This window comes from Dysidea avara, chromosome 4, assembly GCF_963678975.1.
Source record: "Dysidea avara chromosome 4, odDysAvar1.4, whole genome shotgun sequence".
Lineage (NCBI taxonomy): Eukaryota > Metazoa > Porifera > Demospongiae > Dictyoceratida > Dysideidae > Dysidea > Dysidea avara.
In genome coordinates, this window is record NC_089275.1 from 29,816,022 (window position 1) to 29,835,746 (window position 19,725).

At 36.6% G+C, this 19,725-nt stretch overlaps 1 protein-coding gene across 1 annotated transcript in view; it reads left to right on the plus strand.

The window, feature by feature from the left end:
* Positions 1-19,725, plus strand: part of LOC136254620 (uncharacterized) — a 91,806-nt gene that overhangs the window by 21,884 nt on the left and 50,197 nt on the right. Inside the window, exons 5-12 of the mRNA XM_066047364.1 lie at positions 4,492-4,767; positions 5,651-5,984; positions 12,598-12,894; positions 14,145-14,426; positions 16,699-16,971; positions 17,031-17,081; positions 17,137-17,412; positions 17,651-17,913. Of these exons, the coding sequence (XP_065903436.1) occupies positions 4,492-4,767; positions 5,651-5,984; positions 12,598-12,894; positions 14,145-14,426; positions 16,699-16,971; positions 17,031-17,081; positions 17,137-17,412; positions 17,651-17,913 (2,052 nt within the window). The remainder of the gene's footprint in view (positions 1-4,491; positions 4,768-5,650; positions 5,985-12,597; positions 12,895-14,144; positions 14,427-16,698; positions 16,972-17,030; positions 17,082-17,136; positions 17,413-17,650; positions 17,914-19,725) is intronic.

The following is a 19,725-nucleotide window of genomic DNA, read 5'->3' on the forward strand; positions in this document are numbered from 1 at the left end:
AGAGGGGAAAACCACCCCTGACATGCATGGAAGACTTAATTGAAATCTGGTTGATCTGGGAGTGTTGGCATTTAGCTTGATTCATGGCTATGGCAGTCAGACTCATCCTTGTACTTGTGCAGCAGAAAAATCTGCTCAATACTGAATATTTCCGGTATGCCTGGCATCAGTCCACTGTGCCTGCTGTTAATAACAGCATACATGCACTTTGATAATGTTTGCAGAATATATAGCCTCCTTGCGGTTTCTGCTGAAATATTCGCTCCTCACACACTGCACAAAATTCATCTAATTTGAATCCAGCTGGCTCTTTCCTGTCACCAGTAACTTCCTGCTTGCTATATTTGTAGTATAGCTGCATCATTATACTGATTTATGACATGAAAAGCTGGCCCAGACTCAGACTGTTTTCTACAGTCTTTAATAAGCAAAACAGCTCACATACTAGTAAGAACAAGTGCCCTTCTTGATATATCCGTAGATAAACCATGGATGCCAACATCACTGAAACAGCTGATCACACAATTAGTACTTCGTTACTAATGACAACCAACAAGAACCCACAATCGATCCTTTGGTTGCTTTTATCTTATATTTAATCACCCGCTGGACTCGGCTGGAGGTGCCACTGATTGGCAGTTTCAGCAATGGTAAGTTGCAAGCTTCCATTTGAGAAAGCATTCCGTTCCGTGCTTTAGTCCTTCATTCCGTTCCATTCCGTAGAATAAACCCCACTGTGTGAAAACTAATTAGTTTTTTATTTATAAAAACAAAGTGGATATCAGATAGTACTGGCACCGGTTACGAATGTGAATGGCTATTTTACCAGCACAAGTCCATCATTTGCTGGACTTTCAAACAAACCAGTTGTCTCTAGGCGAGCTATAGTTGGTATGCGTCCAATATGCCCCGAGCATTCGACTTTAGGGCACGCGTCTAGTAGGTTTCCCCAAGCATTCAACTTTAGGGGACCAGACCTCTCAACTCTCATGGTTTCACTGTGAGACTCAAGTTTTTGGGCCTGTTCTCAAGGTCTCACAGTTGGGTGCTAATTTCTCAATGTCACGCTCCAGATCTCAAGAATCCTCAAGGTTTTCGCCTATAAATACTCAAACCCACAATCGAAAACTTTTTGTAAACTCAATATAAGGTACTCTCGTGATAAATATTTAAAATTTATGGCGTTCAAATCTATAAAAGACTGGAGCCAACCTGTAACCCAAGGCTGTACAGCATGGTAAGTTGACTTCTTGTTTTTGTTTAGTAGTATGAAAAAAGTTTTTCTAGCATTAATCAACTTTGAATAGACTTGGTTACTAAGATAGATGGTGGGAAATATACCAGAGCAGAGGCCAGATTCGGACCTAGTGAAAGCATTGGTGATACCTACAATCATCACAAAGATAGACATAAAGCAGACTTATGATTCACGTGATGCTACGCCGTGCTTGGAATTCCAGGTTGCTTAGATTCTATGTGTAGATTAACACCATAGAGCATAGAAATAAGCTGCAAATAACAGCAGTATGCATGCAGTATAGCTAGTTCATGCTTGTTGACATTCTTTACTAATAAAATGTGTGTGCACGTGAACCCCACTGTTGCATGAGGCCATGCACTTGGGGTGTCTCAAGGTTAACTCGAGTTCCAAGTTGAGAGGTCTGGGGGATGCATCTAGTAGGTTGCCCCGAGCATTCAACTATAGGAGATGCGAAAAGTAGTTCGGATTAGGGGTAGGCTAGGGTTCAGCATTGGTTTCTTCTTCATCCTTGTTATAATCTAATCCAAAACAGCCAAGCTGTAAAAAAAAGAGTGCGGCCCTCAGAAAGGCTATGGTGAAAAAAGATGTGAAATCCAAGGTGGTGGCCAGGAAATGGCTATGGTGGTAGGTTAATGGTAAAAATTTTAATAACAACAATTCAAGTGAATTTGGTGCCGTTTGGTCTTGGCACAAAATTCACCTGAATTGTCGTTATTATAATTTTTACCATTAACCTACCGTCACAGCCATTTCTTGGCCGCCACCTTGGATTTCACATCTTTTTTCACCATAGCCTTTCTGAGGGTCGCACTCATTTTTTTTACAGCTTGGCTGTTTTGGATTAGATTTCACTTCTTTTTGTATTTGTATTCCCCAAAGCCAGCCTATGGCCGGCTTTAGGGCTTTTTAACCTATTTTTTTTCTTTACCACAGGAAGAAGAAAAGATGAAGCAGGGTGATTTCTTTGTAGCTGAACTCTCTACAAGGTGATCCTTCTAGCTGATTTCTCTACCGGATGACTTGTTTGTAGCTGAACTCTCTACAGGGTGATTTCTTTGTAGCTGAACTCTCTACAGGTAACTACTTCTAGCTGATCTTTCTACAGGGTGATTTTTATAGATGAATTCTCTACAGGGCGATTTGTTTGCAGCTGAACTCTCTACAGGGTGACTTGTTTCTAGCTGATCTCTCTACAGCATGACTTGTTTCTAACTGAACTTTCTACAGCATGATCTGTTCATAGTGGAACTTTCTACTGGGCGATTTGTTTGCAGTTGAACTCTCTACATGATGGTTTGTTTGTAGCTGAAGTCTCTATTAGGTACCTTCTTCTAGCTGATCTGACTACAGGGTGACTTGTTTGTAGCTGAACTCCCTACAGAATAACTTGCAATGTAATATAATTGAGTAAATTATAAACACAGCTGAATGCTTTATTAGGGTGACTGTTCTATTAGAGTATCTGGATCTCATTTGCTACACGTAGTTGCCTTTTGAATCATAACTCAGTGATTTGTAATCCAATTCTTCTGTACTAGTGCAAGGACTTTCTATGATGATCATTCCAGCTACATACTGATTTTCAGCTCATTGCTCTAAGCGGTTTGCCTGGTAGACACAAAAACTAATAGTTTTTTATTCATAAAAATCGACGAGTAATTTTGACACAGGTTGGGTTTTGTGTCATATCTCCATGGTCTTTATCCCGATTCCTTTCAAACCACAAAAAGGCACTCCTACGATGGTTGCTCCATCTACATATCAATATTCAACTGATTCCTCCAAGGGGTTTACCCTGTAGGCGTGACAGACCTTCAACCTTATTTTACGAAAATAATCGGTCATAACTCCGTGAATTTACATCGGAGTCCTACCAAAGTTAGTACGGTTATCGGCCTTAATGAGCCCTTTAAGTGTGCCACATTTCAGCCCAATCCGAGTACGCATTCGTGTTTTATGGCGAATTTTGCAAAGTGTGCGAAATGAAGATGAAGAAGAAAAAAACAAAGAAATTAAAATAAACGTTTGTTCGTTCGTATCTCTGAAATAGCTGTAGCGATTTTCTTCATGTTTGGTATGTAGACTCCCCTAACTGGCTGGCACGTCTCTAGCAAATTTGGTTCCAATCGGCGTAGGGATCACAGAGCTACATAGGTGTGAAAATTGCGTTTTCTTTCTTCCTGTGAATATACTCATGGTGTGGCACGCTGACTTCTTGGGCCGCATGACGCACTACCGTGTGTCTTGATATAGAAGTCATTTCAGTCGGATGTATATTAGGTAGAAACTAAGAGAAATGAATAGCTGCAGCACCGGTGGTATAATGGTTACGAGCATTGCTTATGAGTACAGATTCCTGGGTTCGAGCCCCTGCTGAGACAACTTTCGCTTTCTTACGTTTTTTTTGTCCAAGTTTTTTTAATGCACCACTATATAAAAATTGATCATGTAATTGTGACACAGGTTGGGTTTTGTGTCATATCTCGACAGCCTTTATCTGGATTCCTTTCAAACCACAAAAAGTCACTCTTACGATAGTTACTCCATCTACATAGCAATTTTTAGCTCGTTTCTTCAAGGTGTTTACCCTGTGGGCGTGACAGACCTTCGACCTTATTTCACGCAAATAATCGGTAATAATTCTGTGAATGTTCATCGGATTCCTACCAAACTTGGTACTAAGATTCGCCTTAATGAGCCCTTTAAGTATACCAATTTTCAGTGTAAAGTGTGCGAAAATAAGAAATTTGGCCTCTGTAACTCGGAAGTGGCTGGAGCGATTTTCTTCAAATGTGGAATGTGGACTCCCCTACCTAGCGGACACGTCTGTAGAAACTTTGGTTTCGATCAGATAAGAGATCATGCAGCTACAAAGGTGTGACAATCACGTTTTCTTTCTTCCTGTTAATATACTCATGGTGTGGCGTGCCGGCTTCTTGTGCCGCATGACACACTACCGTGTGTCTTGATGTGATAATGTATATAGTCAGCACACATCTTCCACAATTGTATAAATGCTTACCTCTATATATATGTAACATTGTGCTGCCACCTTTATGGTACAGTTCGCTACAATAATTTATATCTAATGGGATGACATCCCCATGTGACCACAATTGATCATAAATACACTCATTTTCCTACCATGTACATGTAAAACTTTGAGTTAGCTATTATGATGTATCATAATGTAGCTTCAGTTAACATATAATATTATCTACATTTTGCAGGTATACCGTAATGGACTTATTAGTATGGGAATGTCATTCAGCAATTGCATACTGCCTTCAAAATTTCCTATCAATGATGTTGTTTGTTTAATTGCACCGTACTGGACTGATGTTGATTCTGGGGGAAATGAAAGTGTATATTATCGTGTATCTACAGATCGTAATCTCATTAAAAGAGTATCCAAAGATGTACAACGTGCTTTTTCAAACTCAAAATTTGAGCCTACTATTTTATTTATAGCTACATGGGATGATGTGAGCAGTAGACAAGACCAGGTACAGCAAGTAATGTAACTTAATTGAAACATGAACAAATAAAAAACTGTCTTCAATAATGAGAATCATTCATAAAGACTTAGTTTACTAAAACTAAAGCCGTAATTTTTTAAATTCATTTTGTTGAATAGTCTGGGTCTGAAGCTCATCTAATATTTATGAATTTAATGGAAAGATGTGTCAGTATCAAAGCTATTCAAGTACAGGTATTTTGCAGCCCATTACATAACCATGACAAAGGTAAGTACGAAATGCAGCATACACATGCCAAAAGCACCAAATGGGCTGAAGCAACATCCTACAGTAAAAAATCAGGGTGAGGAATTATGCTGGTATAAAAGGACCGATCTGTCTGTTCATCAGTCAGTCAGTCTGTCAGTCAGTCTGTCCATCAGTTAGTCAGTGCAAAATTCTGTAGTTGTAGATGCATGAGTATAACGACATAAATTATGAGTTCCAACAAGTTAAAACTTGAGTGAACTGTGCTGTTGTTTTTTTTTGCTGAGACAGAGCATTACATTGTATAATTCCAAGTTCACCAATCAAATGCATTACAGGTTATGCACATATCAATTCCCCTCCTACCCCTTCCTGGGAAAATGTCGGGGAATTAACTTTAAAAAAATATTAATTGGGTATATGACTAGTGGTCAAATCCTCATGTACCATGGCTACATATACTTTAGGAAATGGATTAATTTTTACATGGCTTGCAAGTTAAACAAACGTCATAACTCTTGAACAATTCAGATCAAACCAGATTAAAATTTCCAATAAATCTCCTGGAGGGGGTGGTGGAGCATATTATTTGATAATAGGTGCAATTGAACTTGGACAGGTCACTCAAAAGAGTTGCAATCAATTTGTGTTTTTTGTATTGCAGACACACACATTTCAATGTGTACTTGCCACCAATGAAGTAGAGTCATTTATGATCTTCCTGTATGCTGATGAGACAATTCAACAGCCTAAAAATGATAGCATTGATGGTTCTGGTGGTTTAGGAGAATTCAGTGGATTAGGTGATTTTTCAGGTGATGGGTCAGGTGATAGATCAAGTGATGGATCAGGATCAGGAGAGGAGATAGAAGCTGTGGCTGGTTTTGACACTGATGACTACTATTATAATATTCCAGGGTCAGCAACTGCTCAGATTGGTAACATTGCTCAAACCAGTAATGTAGGGATTCCTGGAATGTGGATATTCAATAGTGCAAGTATGTTAACATTACAAGTGTATTACATATGGCTATATGCTGACACATGGAATATACTACCATGCACAGTGTGTAAAATGGAAATTTTCTTTCAAAATATTGTATGAGTAGTCTTTTCAGGGGTGTTGAACAATTTGTGTCATTGTCATAATTATTAGCAATGATCGACTACAAAGTTGTAAGTGCTCATTCTTATCACATTTTGGTTAAAATAATATAAAATAGCCAAAATACTCTAATAGAACAATAAATGGTTCTGATAGAACAGTCATACATCACTGGTAAACAGCAGCAAGTGGATTAGAAGTGGGTAGTACAACTATGATCTGAATTCTTTATTATAGTACTTAGAATGTCAGTAGATGGAATCATAGAGCAACATGCATGTAGCTATTGATGACAATTATACTCCGGCCAATTATACTGGCATAATCATACAGTACGATAGTAACTACCACAAAGCAGTAGGCGTGGCCCACGAAATAAAATCACCCAAAAACCAGCCTCAATTTTCCCTGACGACGACGAGGCAGTATTGGTTAGGTGAAACTAAGCCCAAACAAGCTTTCAGATCGACCCAAAACGCTTTCAACAAGTTGCTATGGAATTTAAAAAAAAATTATTCGACGGAATTTTCTACTGACTGAGTAAGTAAGTAAGTAACTGACTGATGCCTTCGGACAAGCGTAACTCGATAACGGCTAAAGCTACGGGCTTGATTTTTTCACTGTTCGACATCGCTTCGGCCCGACAGATGCCTTTTGGCATACCGCAGTATGTACAATGCATTCTTCATGGACTTACCAGTGTCCTCCTTTGTGTCCTATTCATCTTTGCTGACAGGGAAAGGTGTCGATTTGGTGTGAGCATGTGATGGCTTCCCTTCGAAACGGAAATCATCCATATTTTTCATAGTGGCTATTTTGATTACAAAGGCGCTTTTCAAGCAGTTCTTGATTTGTATTGCTGTGTAACGGGTTGAACATAGCCGACAGCGAAGCATAATGGATACTTCACTTTTCAGACAATAATTAATAAAATTGGGGCGCGGCACTATTTCTTTTGGTATGCATAGATTATAGAGGTTCTTCCGGAAAAGTTCTTGATTCGTATTGCTGTGTAACAACGAGTTGAACATAGCTGACAACGGATACTTCACTTTTCAGACAATAATTGATATAGCTGAGGCGTGCGGCACCCATTTCAGATGCGGTATGCGTGGGTTCACCAGTCATAATAAATTTTTTTACAAAGAAAGTTAACAAACAAGTACATGAAAAAAATTGGAATTTTCAACTAGAGTAGGGACCATAGCACATGGATAAAAAGTACTGAAACAAGTTGAAGTAGTCCATGATTTTAAATCACAGTAAAACAATAAGAAGTGTTATATCCCTACTGTGCATTTCTGTTATGGTATCTTGAGCACAGTAGGGATATAACACTTCTTATTGTTTTAATATCATGGACTACTTCAACTTGTTCCAGTACTTTTTATCGATGTGCTATGATCCCTACTCTAGTTGAAAATTCCAAATTTTTTCGTGCACTTGTTTATATAGGTAATCACACACATTTGAGTGCAATTAGGGAATAATTGTACGAGTAATAGTCAAAATTGCATGAGGCGAAGCCAAGTGCAATTTTGGCTGTTACGAGTACAATTTTGGCTGTTACGAGTACAATTATTCCATAATTGCACAAAAATGTGTGTGATTACTTACTAATCACATAGTATCCACCCTTCATGGTTTGTAGTACACATCTATCTAGTTCTATGTGGCCATAAACTTCTACCAGGTGATTGCATCATCCTTCTTTGTATTACATCATTTGTTGTTGCACTTAAAAGGCTTCACATGTCAGCAATTCTGGTTGGCTGCTCAAAATGTCTACATATGTTGCACTTAAAAGGCTTCTATTGTCAGCTTATTTGATTGGCTAATCATTATATTACTTTCTTGTTGCACTTAAAATGCTTCTGTGATACTTTACAGTACAATTATAGAAACAAGGCCATGCAATTTGGGATTAATTGCACTCCTACTGTTGAGGCTAATGTATGGCAAACTAAATCACTATGTGATTAAAAGCATAATAGGGACAATTTTTTTATAGCATACATGGAACAAGATATGTACAGTATAATCACTAGTAGCGTAAGCGACCGATTATCGAACAAAGTTTATACTTTACTTCATAAATATCTCCAGGAAAGTAGTATCAACCTCGACTTTTAACCAGGAGGTAGCGCCTTTCTTGTAGAATACCTCACGTAAGTTTGAGTAATAGTATCCGATTAGTGTCCGTGTTATGAGTGGATTTCTGCATTCCGTAAAATATGAATTATCGAACACCGATACCTATTATCGAACACCCATTAATTTGCGTTAATCAATTATCGAATATTTTGCTACTGTGGTGACTTCAGTGCACCCTACACACTCTTAACTATTATATCAATGTGTTATCTGAAGTACCATGATACTGTAACTGAAGTATGGTTTTGATACAAGCATGCACTTGTGAGTTTCAACAGCGAATCGTTTAGTGTAAAATGCGTACAGTAAAAAATCAGCACATTACGACCAATAACACAGTCTTATCATCCTTGTTTACAACAACCCCTTCTGTACAGTCTTCGTGGATACATCTTTTACTCAGGTAAATGACAAACAGTAAGCCCAATTCCGCCGCCAAAGTCACGCTCGAGTTGTACTTCTTTCACGGCGATTCCTGTGTTCTTTTTCTTCATTTCTTCGTCAGTGGTGATGAGTATCAAGACTGCTGTGATGTCCACACATAAACTCTAAAGGATGGAAAGCTCATTAAGAATAGGCTACACTATTGGAATTCTCCATATAAACACCTTATGAGTATGCGGAATAAAATTGTAAACTTCCGAATACGTTACGTGATTTTTATGTTCGATAATAGGTACCGTTCGATAATAGGTCACTTACGCTAGTCATTAAGATCTAGTGTATGTTGAAGGTCCACTGGAATCCAGTACCAGTGGCCAGGAGTAAGTAGTTATATAGTAATTAATAAGATTAGTTAATAGTTACTTATATTATATAAGTACAAAGAAAAATTTGGAATTTTCAACTAGAGTAGGAACCATAGCACATTGATAAAAAGTACTGAAACAAGCTGGAGTAGTGCACGATATTAAATCACAGTAAAACAATAAGAAGTGTTATATCCCTACTGTGTATTTCCATTATATATGGTATCTTGAGCACGGTAGGGATATAACACTTCTTATTGTTTTACAGTGATTTAATATCGTGCACTACTCCAGCTTGTTTCATTACTTTTTATCGTATAACACTTCTTATTGTTTTACTGTGATTTAATATTGTGCACTACTCCAGCTTGTTTCAGTACTTTTTATCAATGTGCTATGGTCCCTACTCTAGTTGAAAATTCCAAATTTTTCTTTGTACTTGTTTGTTAACTTTTTTTGCAAATAATTATTATGACTGGTGAACCCACGCATACCTCATCTGAAATGGTGCCGCACGCCCCAATTATCGTCTGAAGAGTGAAGTATCCAATACACTCCCGTTACGCAGCATTTTCGAATCTAGAACTGTTCGAAAAGCACCTCTGCACACCAAGACGTATTCAGAAAGAAATGATGCCGCACGCCCCAGTTATATCAATTATCGTATGAAAAGTGAAGTATCCATTATGCTTCGTTGTTGGGTGTGCTCAACCCATTACACAACAGTACGAATAAAGAACTGTTTGACAAGCACCTCTGCTATCAAATAGCCGCTATGAAAAATACAGACGATTTCCGTTACGTGAAGGGAAGCCATCACGTGCTATCGCCAAATTGACACTTTTCACTGTCAGCAATGATGAATGGGACACAAAGGAGGACACTGGTAAGTCCATGAAGAATGCATTGTATGTACTGCGGTATGTCAAAAGGCACCTGTCGGGACGAAGCGATGTCGAACAGTGAAAAAATCAAGTCCGTAGCCTTATCCGTTATCGAGTTACGCTTGTCTGAAGGCATCAGTCAGTCAGTTACTTACTCAGTCAGTAGAAAATTCCGTTAAATAAATTATTTTTAAAATTCCGTAGCAACTTGTTGAAAGCATTTTGGGTCGATCTGAAAGCTTGTTTGGGCTTAGTTTCACCTAACCAATACTGCCTGATTGTTTTTAGGGGAAATTGAGGCTGTTTTTTGCATGATATTAATTCGTGGGCCACGCCTACTCCTTTGTGGTCCCTACTATACACTACTACTGTAGTGTATGATAAACTCATTTAAAGCAAGGGTTACAGGTGAGCAAAGTTTGGGGGTTTGAGGGACTTATTACAATTACTACAGGGACAAACAAAAGAAAGAGTGCATGCATTGTCAGGATCAAGATTCTGTTCAAAATGATATAAAGCATGCTACACATTTTATTTCAAATACTTTATTGAAATAAAATGTGCAATCCGTGCACCAGAAGGAAAGCAAATAATGAGCACAACTCATATTATTACTGCTAAAAACTTGTATTATGACTAGACGAACTGTTTCTTGGATGGTTATTTACACTTTACAGAAATAAGATTGATATACTCTAATAAAAAAGCAGTCATTTAATACATCCATTAGAAAAAGCTAATATACTTTAATAAAACAGTCAGCTATCAAGCATAATCTTGATTTTGAAAGCATAATTGTGAGCATAATAGGCGTGATTTTGAGCACTGCTCCAAAGCATAATAAGTAAAAATTTGAGCATAACAGGCCAGAGCCTACTCTTGCCATAGGTTCAGAAGTAATAGGTAAGAATTTTTGGTGCAAAAGCACAATGATTCACTTTGTGTGTATGATATAATATTGTCATGCCAAATTGTGTATTTACTTGAATGTTCCTTGTACTGTTGCAATATACTGTATGTGACCAGATTTCACAAAATGTGACTGGATTTTGGAAAAACGATCCAAATCGCACATTAGAAGTTTCGATATAAACGGTTTTAAAGAATTGAAGCCAGCATAACTCTCCAAGGATAGCAAGCACGCGTATGAAATTTACGCAAAAGATGCATCAATCTGTTACCTTTCAAGCCACTTCCAGTACTTGTAGCTGCTTGTACAGTTTCCCGCCAAATAAGATAGAAAATCTGAGCAGTTGGACGAGCGAAGTAGTATCACGAGTGCTCACAAAGGGGTGGAGGCTGGGGGGTGGCGGGGAGGGCAAAAGATAGGCCTCAAAATGGAGGCAGACCACGATTGGAGTCAAGACACGAGATTACAGGGCTGTGCTGGCTCCTTAGTGGCTGATATGTAGCAAAATCTACAGAGAACACGTCTGGCCTACATTATAAGGCTGTCCACCAGTAAACCACTGATTCTTGCCAAGCCAGGTCCTTCACAAGGCCTGAAACCGCCATCTGGACACTCCACACCACCCAGAAAAGCTGTCTATTAAAACCAGCCTCGTGTAGTTATAGTAGTGCTGAGGGTCAAAACTTGTAGTACGATAGTGTAGCTATCCACTGGTGGTGTTAGTTTGATTTTGCCTGATGTGCGATTTGGTTCGGTTCTGTAAAATCTGGTCACAAATGGTTCTAAATCACACATCAGGCAAAATCAAACTAACACCACCAGTGGATAGCTACGCTACTGTACTACTAGTTTTGACCCTCAGTGCTACTCAAACTATTTGAGGTTGGTTTTAACAGATATCTTTTCTGGGTGTTGTGGAGAGCTTGAATGGCAGTTTCAGGCCTTGTGAAGGGCTGGCTTGGCAAGAATCAATGGTTCACTGGTGGATGACCTGATAAAATTGACTGAACGTTTTTCTGTTGATTTTGCTGCATATATATCAGCCACTAAGAAGCCAGCACAGCCCTGTAATCTTGTGTCTAGACTTCAATCATGGTCTGCCTCCATTTTGAAGTCTATCTCTTGCCCACCTCCTCCCCTTTGTAAGCACTTGTGATACTACTTTGCTCATCCAACTGCTTATTTTGCGGGAAATTCTACAAGTATCTACAAGTACTGGAAGTGGTCTGAAAGGTAATAGATTGATGCATTTCTTGTGTGAATTCATACACATGCTTGCTATTCTTGGAAAGTTATGCTGACTTGCCTTTAAAACCGTTTATCTCGTAACTTCTAACGTGCAATTTGGATTGTTAATCCAAAATCCAGTTACATAATATTACATGTACAGATTATCAAGGGTACCAATTTACATGGTTGACTAGCTATTTATTAACCATGATTCTATATTCTTGTAGCTAGACAATGAGCAAATTTCAACTATTTATCTTACCAGTGCTATCTCATATGTATAATGAAATGTGGAGTGCTGCTCTTGATGAAGCAAATAAGTGGAATTGCAAATGCTAGCTAGATAATCATCAATATTATTAACTTTGCAGTTGCCATATAGAAAGCAGTCAGGTCTTAAGGACATTTTTTGTGCATTAGTATACTGGTTGCTTATTAGATCAAATATCCACTAAAATATCAAAAGATGGCCCTTTTATTCCTGCACAGATCCTTGAAAATGAAATCAGTTGTACCTTGAAAATTTATATGCTTATTGTGATTTATTGTGTCACCATTATGTGCATGTATTACTCTCAGACTACACTGTCACTGTGGTGAGTGATCCTCCTGGTGTACCTGTTGATGGGATCAACAATACCAATACTTTTGGATATTTAGTTGGGTCCCATGTAAGGTTGACTTGCTTGGTAATTCCAACTCCACCAGCTAATAGTACATATTATAATTGGAATTGCTCAGCTGGATGTTCTGCTGATACAGGGATGGAACAAAGTATGAATTTTACAGATAATGAAATTTTCAGTTGTTCTGTTGTTATCAATGATGTGGAATATTGCAGTGGTACCTATGAATTAGAATCATTAGAATTATTAGGTGAGTAAAAGTAATTGTAACTTTTATTGTGCCCAATGTCATTAAATTCCAAAATTAAATTGAACATTTCTTGCTAGTTTATACAGTACAATAATATGCTGCACTCAAGTCAGATGTTTATTACTACACAACATATTATCGGATTTCTATAGTTTCATGTGTGCATGCAAATCAGACAAAATTACTGCTGAGTGCCCCAAACTGTAACTAAAGTATATAATGCAGCACATGCAAATGTTTACAATAGTTTTGATATTGTGCAGACGAACTGAGCAGTATTTGGTATGCAGCATATACCTATTATTTAAATACGGAATTGTTGCCGGGATAAACTAGTTTTAATTGTCACATAAATTGTGTTGCATGCATATGCTGGCTACATTATTTTAATCATTAATATCATAGCATTTACAAGACTCCCTTCAGTACTTGTTACAAAAACATGCATAGCATTTATGGAATGTGGATTTATTACACCAAACAGCCTCTTTCTATTTATTTATTGTGTATGTTGCCTAGTTGATAAGTACATACACACACACATGCACACAAGCACACACACACATGCACAGCTACTCTATAATGTTCATCTTTGGTGAACATAGTATACATATTATTTGGAGGCTTGCATCATTATGCTAGCATAGGTTTTAGCAGATTGGCTGGAAAAGGCATTAAGAATTATGTCAGCATAACAGAAAAATGAAATATACAGAATATATGCATCCAAACTTGTATTTGTTAGCTGATTGCGTTAATCCAATGGCTGCAGGTTTGAGGCTGCCCAGGTCCAGTCATGAATTTTTTCTCCTTTCTCCACCTTTTCAAACACACTTTATGTAACAATGTTAAACAGGCTGTAGGATCAGGTGTCCTACAGACCTTCAGCACTTGTGCTGTAAAGCCTTAATAAAAAATAATATTTTTCACTTAGGTATTCCAATGGAACAGTCACTTACTTTTGAACTTAATCTTGAAGCATAATTATATATTCTTACATTTAAGAATTTTAATAGCATAATTGACTTTTAAAACATAATTGGTTCAAGCCTATTAAAATCCATCTCCCTAGTGTATACCAGTGTACATATAATGTAACTGTATACCTGCAAAAATGCAGACAAAGTTTCATATCAGATAAGGATTCTTATAAACAGCAAATCAAATACTATAATAGAACAATCACCAGATGATAACATTTATTTTGGAATTGTGGTGTGAAAAGACTTACGTTAAATAATGTATTCTAGCACCAATCGTTACTGGTAGTGGAGGTGATGTTGAAGATGAAGCAATAATAAATTATTTTGATGATGAAGACACACTGACTCTAACATGCAGATCATTAAATAAGTTGGATAATGTTCAATGGAAAATAGTCAACATGACTGGTAGTGTTCAGTTGTATTCCAGGCACTTCTCAGATTATGTATCTAGAATCACTTTCAATAACCCAAGTAATAACTTTTCAGCACATATCAGGTGTAGTTCAAACAGAGGATTGTCACATAAAAATTTCAGCATTAAGAAAGGTGACTTGATAATTTTGCTATATGTATATTGTTGCACAATGAAGTTTAGACATACCATAACATAACACATGATTCAGATCAACATATTTATACTCATGCATTGCAACACTGTTTTATTGCATGTACCACCATACAGTATGGTAGTATAGGGATCATGGAGATTTGGGTCTTTCTGGCCCAACGAATACAGAAACCAGCTTCACAGTGCCATCCTGGCACCTTGGCAGTATTAATTTTTGGTATAACAACCAAGCCCAAAAGTGTCTTGAGTATGACTCTAAATAGTTGCAATAGATTGTTATGAAATGTAAATTATTCAGTTGAATTTTCTACTAGGTATGCGTCTATTATTCCGGCATAATTTCAGGCATAATATAGGTAGGGAAAAGAATTGGGGAATATTCGAGAATAATTGGACGAGTTCTAGGAATAATTAGTGTAAAATTATAAGTTTCTCTTGTAGTGTGATGCAAAATCTTTTGGATAAAATGTTGAAATAGTGCAAGCATAAAAACAATTGAAAAGATAAGGATACTCTAATAGAACAGTCACTTACTCTAATAGAGCAGTTACTTTCAAGTTCATAGTTCTAATATAGCAGTCACTTATGTAGAAACTCTAACTAATTTGCTTGTTTTTGGACAAATTCCAGGGATAATTTGGGAATAATAGGTGAACTCAGGCATAATTTTGGGAATAACAGGTAGAAAAATAGGAATATTTTAGAGCATAATAAACTTTAGCCTATTTTCTACTAACTAACTGCTTGCCTTCCTGAGACAAGCATAACTCAATAACACCTAAGGCTACAAACTTGATTTTTTACTCTTTGACTTTGCTTCATCCTGAGATGTGCTTTTTGTGTCCCATTTCTTTCTGCTGACTGCCCAAGGTGTCGATTCATGGTAACGTGATGCATGGTTTCCCATTTGTAAATGGGAATTGTCTGTATTCTTTTTGTGGTAACTTGATTGATTGTAGATGCAGCTCTGATACTGTTCTTCATTTGCAATACTGTGTCCTGGGCTAAATCTAGCTGAAAGTGAAGCATAATGTACACTTCACTTTTGATTCAGTAAGTAGTAACTGCGGTGCGCATTCAGATGAAAGCATTAACTCTGGTGCCATCTTTCTCTTTGGTGTGGTATGCACTGGTTCGATAATTCACCAGTCATACTAATGTTACAAAAAAGCGAAAGGTATAAAGAAAATTAGGAATTTAAGTTTGATTAAGAATCATATTAGGGAAACAAGGGAGTATCCAAATGTGTATATAACTACAGTAAGATCTTTTTCTTTGATGTGGTATGTGCTGGTTCTCCAGTCATACTAATGTTACAAAAAAAGTAAGTGAAAAGTAGAAGGAAACTTAGGAATTTTAAGTTTGATTAGGGATCATAGAAAAACTTAGAGAAAGAAGGGAGTATCCAAATGTGTATATAAATACTGTAAGTATGGTTAAGCTGCTTTAGAGCTGTTTTTTGATTATACCGGTATAGCCAAGTCATATGGTACTTTTGGGCTATAGCTATATAGTATAATAACATCACCTTCCACAGTAAGTGTTACTATACAGTTCTTACATGATAAAAACAGTGATATTGATGGAAGAAGTGTTGCATTTCCTATTAATTTAAATACTAATATAAAGTGACAACCCAGAAATCTAAAGAATAATACTATAGTGGCTATTACTCTAATAGAGTAGTTATTCTAATAAAACAGTCATATGCATCTGTGTATGAATTTGAAAGTACTACTAGGCAAAAGACATTTGCAGCTAGGTATAGTGAAGAGACTACTATCTCAGAGTAGTGCTGTAATGAATAGCAATTATTACTATTCGAATAGTTGTGAACAAAATGACCGATTATTTGATTATTCTTTAAGCTTATACTTTTATTGAATAAGTACTGAAACCTTTTATTAGGGAGCAAGGTAAAGACTAAGATCTATCTCTATCTTTTCTAAAATAGAATTTTTATAGCATAACTACATCACTTCATACATTCACAATCTTAAGTTTTAAGGATGGCCTTTCCATCTGAATACAGTGTACAAAGTGCTAACAATTATTTGAATAGTGTGTTAACGAATTGAATAGTGTCATACCGACCGACCGACTGAATAGTAAAATACATGCAGTAACCAAATAATCATTTCAGCTCTACCTCAGAGTCTTCATGTTTACATATGTAATATGCATGCTTACCAGAATTATAATCGTAACTGTTTCTTAACTGTTAATGATACTTTTTGCATATTTCATTAGGCAATCCGTATTATGAATTACTAACTAATGAAAGTATCATAGCACCACTGGCTAGTAGTCCGGTCATCAGTGTTATCATTGCCATTGATTCTGATGGTACAAGATCTCAACAGGATATTGTCAATAACTCTTTAGTGTTCACTCATACTAAAAATAGTGGTGATGTAGTAAATGTGGATGGACTTGAACAAGATGTTGTTAACTTTCAGTTGTACCATTACACATTTCCACCAGTTACAAGACTAAACTCAGGAACCTACACAATTAAATCAAGTCTGTTCTTGATAATGTAATTATTTTTTAGAAATATTATCATATTATTATGCATGCAGGTATTAGTGATGATTTGGAAATCAGAATAAATTTGGATGTAGATGAGTCAGGTATGTGGAAACAATATTATTATGGTATAATTATGTGTTGCACTGGATTGTTTAGATATAATTCTTATACCATCAATGTCATCCATCATCATACTTGAAGGAAATTCCCTAAACATATCATGTACACCATCTATACCAGAAGCAGTCTTGTCATGGTCTCATAGTATGAATAACTTGACGCAAAGAGATGGTATTATCTTCTTTCCGCCAAGTCTCAATCACACATTATCATTTGAAAAGCTCAAGGCAAGTGACAGCGGCATATACACTTGTCGTGTAGCCATAGATAATCCTGTGTTCAAAGAGAACATTAATCTAACTGTTATACCAGGTAAGAAGTTTGAAGAAATGCTTTTAGATTGTTTGTTCAGTGAAACATTTGCCTTAAAGTTGATGTCACTTTTGAAGTAAAATTAAAAGAGTGTGTACCTGTGTGGTGGAGTTTCAAGTGCTATATTAAGTGTAATTTATCTTTAATCATAATAAGTGAAGCAACTAGAATAGTGTAAAATGTGTATGGAGATTATTACTGAGCATACATATGTATCCACTGTTGATGTTTTTGTTAGCATGTAGTGAGGACTTTTCTGGAGGTTTGTTTTGGAGCAACAGTAGACAAAACTTACAAGTCACTCAACCTTGTTCAGTACTACATTCTAGTTTCCGTTCTGGTGTGACCATTGGAAGAAACTGTCAAAACGATAGTACCTGGTCATCTGTTGATCTAACTAACTGTACTATGTTTGCAGGTTCCTCTCCAGTTGTAGTGGTTTATTTCACAGTGATATTTGATGGTTTGGTTATAGTGGATGAAAACGAAATTATTAAAAATGTTAGCATTTTATCATATCAGAAGTTCATAAGAATTTCCTTAACACCTTGCAGTGCTTATGGACTCCTGATTGTATGTAAACTATTGTACTTTGTCTTGTAACTGAGAGACCCAAATTATTAGATATTGGTGAACAATAAATCTATACTTAATGTTCGTTTTTCTTTATGAAAAGACCAAAAAGATTTCACTGTTGCCTTCTTCTGATTATCAGTGGCCATCACTTTGTTAGTGTAATGTTTAGTTTATCTAAATAATCATTCATGTTAATAGGTTAATACATACGTACACAAAATGTACAATATTTGGACTCTGCTTTCCACAGTCCCTAGGTATCAAAGACACTGCACATATGATAGTTGTATAAAATGAATTAGTGTTGATTGTAAACAGTTTAATAATTTATCTTGTTCTGGTTTTTGGATGTTTATCACGAAAGATATTATCAGCTAAACTGTGTTGCTTTTTCTTATGTACTGTATAAAACAGACATACAATTATTCTTAATCCAGGCATATTAATTTAACTGTAGATAAGATGGAGCAACAATAGTAAGATTAGCGTTCAGTCACTAACAGAGCATTCAGCCTCAATTTTGTAATTACCAGAACAACTGACCAAACAATTCCCCAAAGTTGTTGCCTCCATAGTTCAATACATGTACAAAACAAGGGAAAACTGAAGGAAACTGAAGTTCTATATACAAGGGTGGATCCAGGAGTAGAAAGAGTGAAGGCTAGAATGGGCCAAGTATTAGGTGGTTGGGGAGAGTAGGCTCTCTTCTTTAGCTGCTATACTTTTGAAGGAGCAAATTTAATCACCTTTTAGTAGTGCCTTAAAGTTGATTTGGCATTTTGACCTTCCCAGGGAAAAATGATGTGTAAGACTTGCAAGTCTTGCATGCAAGATTCTTGCACAGAAAATGTCCTTTTTCTTGCAAGTGTCTTTGCTTTCAAAATTTTACAGGAATCTTACAATCATGCAAAATGTCTCTTTTCTTGTAAGCTGTTTGCAAGTCTTGCAAGAACCTTGCAAGTTATTCTCCCTGGGAAATGGTTGTGAAATCATAAAAGCTGTTTAAAAGTCTTTAACACCAGCAACCGCTAGTATACATATGAAGCAACTCACATGTTTTAGCTTAGCTAGTTATAAAGCTATATTAATTTAGGAAAATTTGCTTTGGTTTTAGACAATTAATTGAATATGTTTAATGAGTTACATCATGTTGATTTTGACCTGACATAAGGTTTAATACTCCAGTGAAAAAAGTTTGGCTGTTCTAAAATACTGAGGAGGATGGTGGAATACCCTATCTTGGATTCACCATTGTTTTACAGTAGATAATAATATATTATTAAGAAGTTTAACATTGTAATTTGGTTGGCTGAAAATGTGGCCTCTATTGTGTAAATAAATATGTAATAGATTATCTAATCAAAAATAGCCAAGCTGTAAAAAAAAGAGTGCGTGACTTCTTATAGCTGAACTCTCTACAGGGTGATCTTTTCATAGCTGAACTCTCTACAGGATGATTTGTTTGCAGCTGAACTCTCTACATGATGATTTCTTTGTAGCTGAACTCTCTACAGGGTGATTTGTTTGCAGCTGAAATCCCTACAGGTGATTTGTTGTAGCTGAACTCTCTACAAGGTGATACTTCTAGGTGATCTCTCTACGGGATGACTTGTTTCTAACTGAACTCTCAACAGGGAGATCTGTTCATAGCTGAACTTTCTACTGGGAGATTTGTTTGCAGCTGAACTCTCTACATGTTGGTTTCTTTGTAGCTGAACTTTATACAAGGTAACTTCT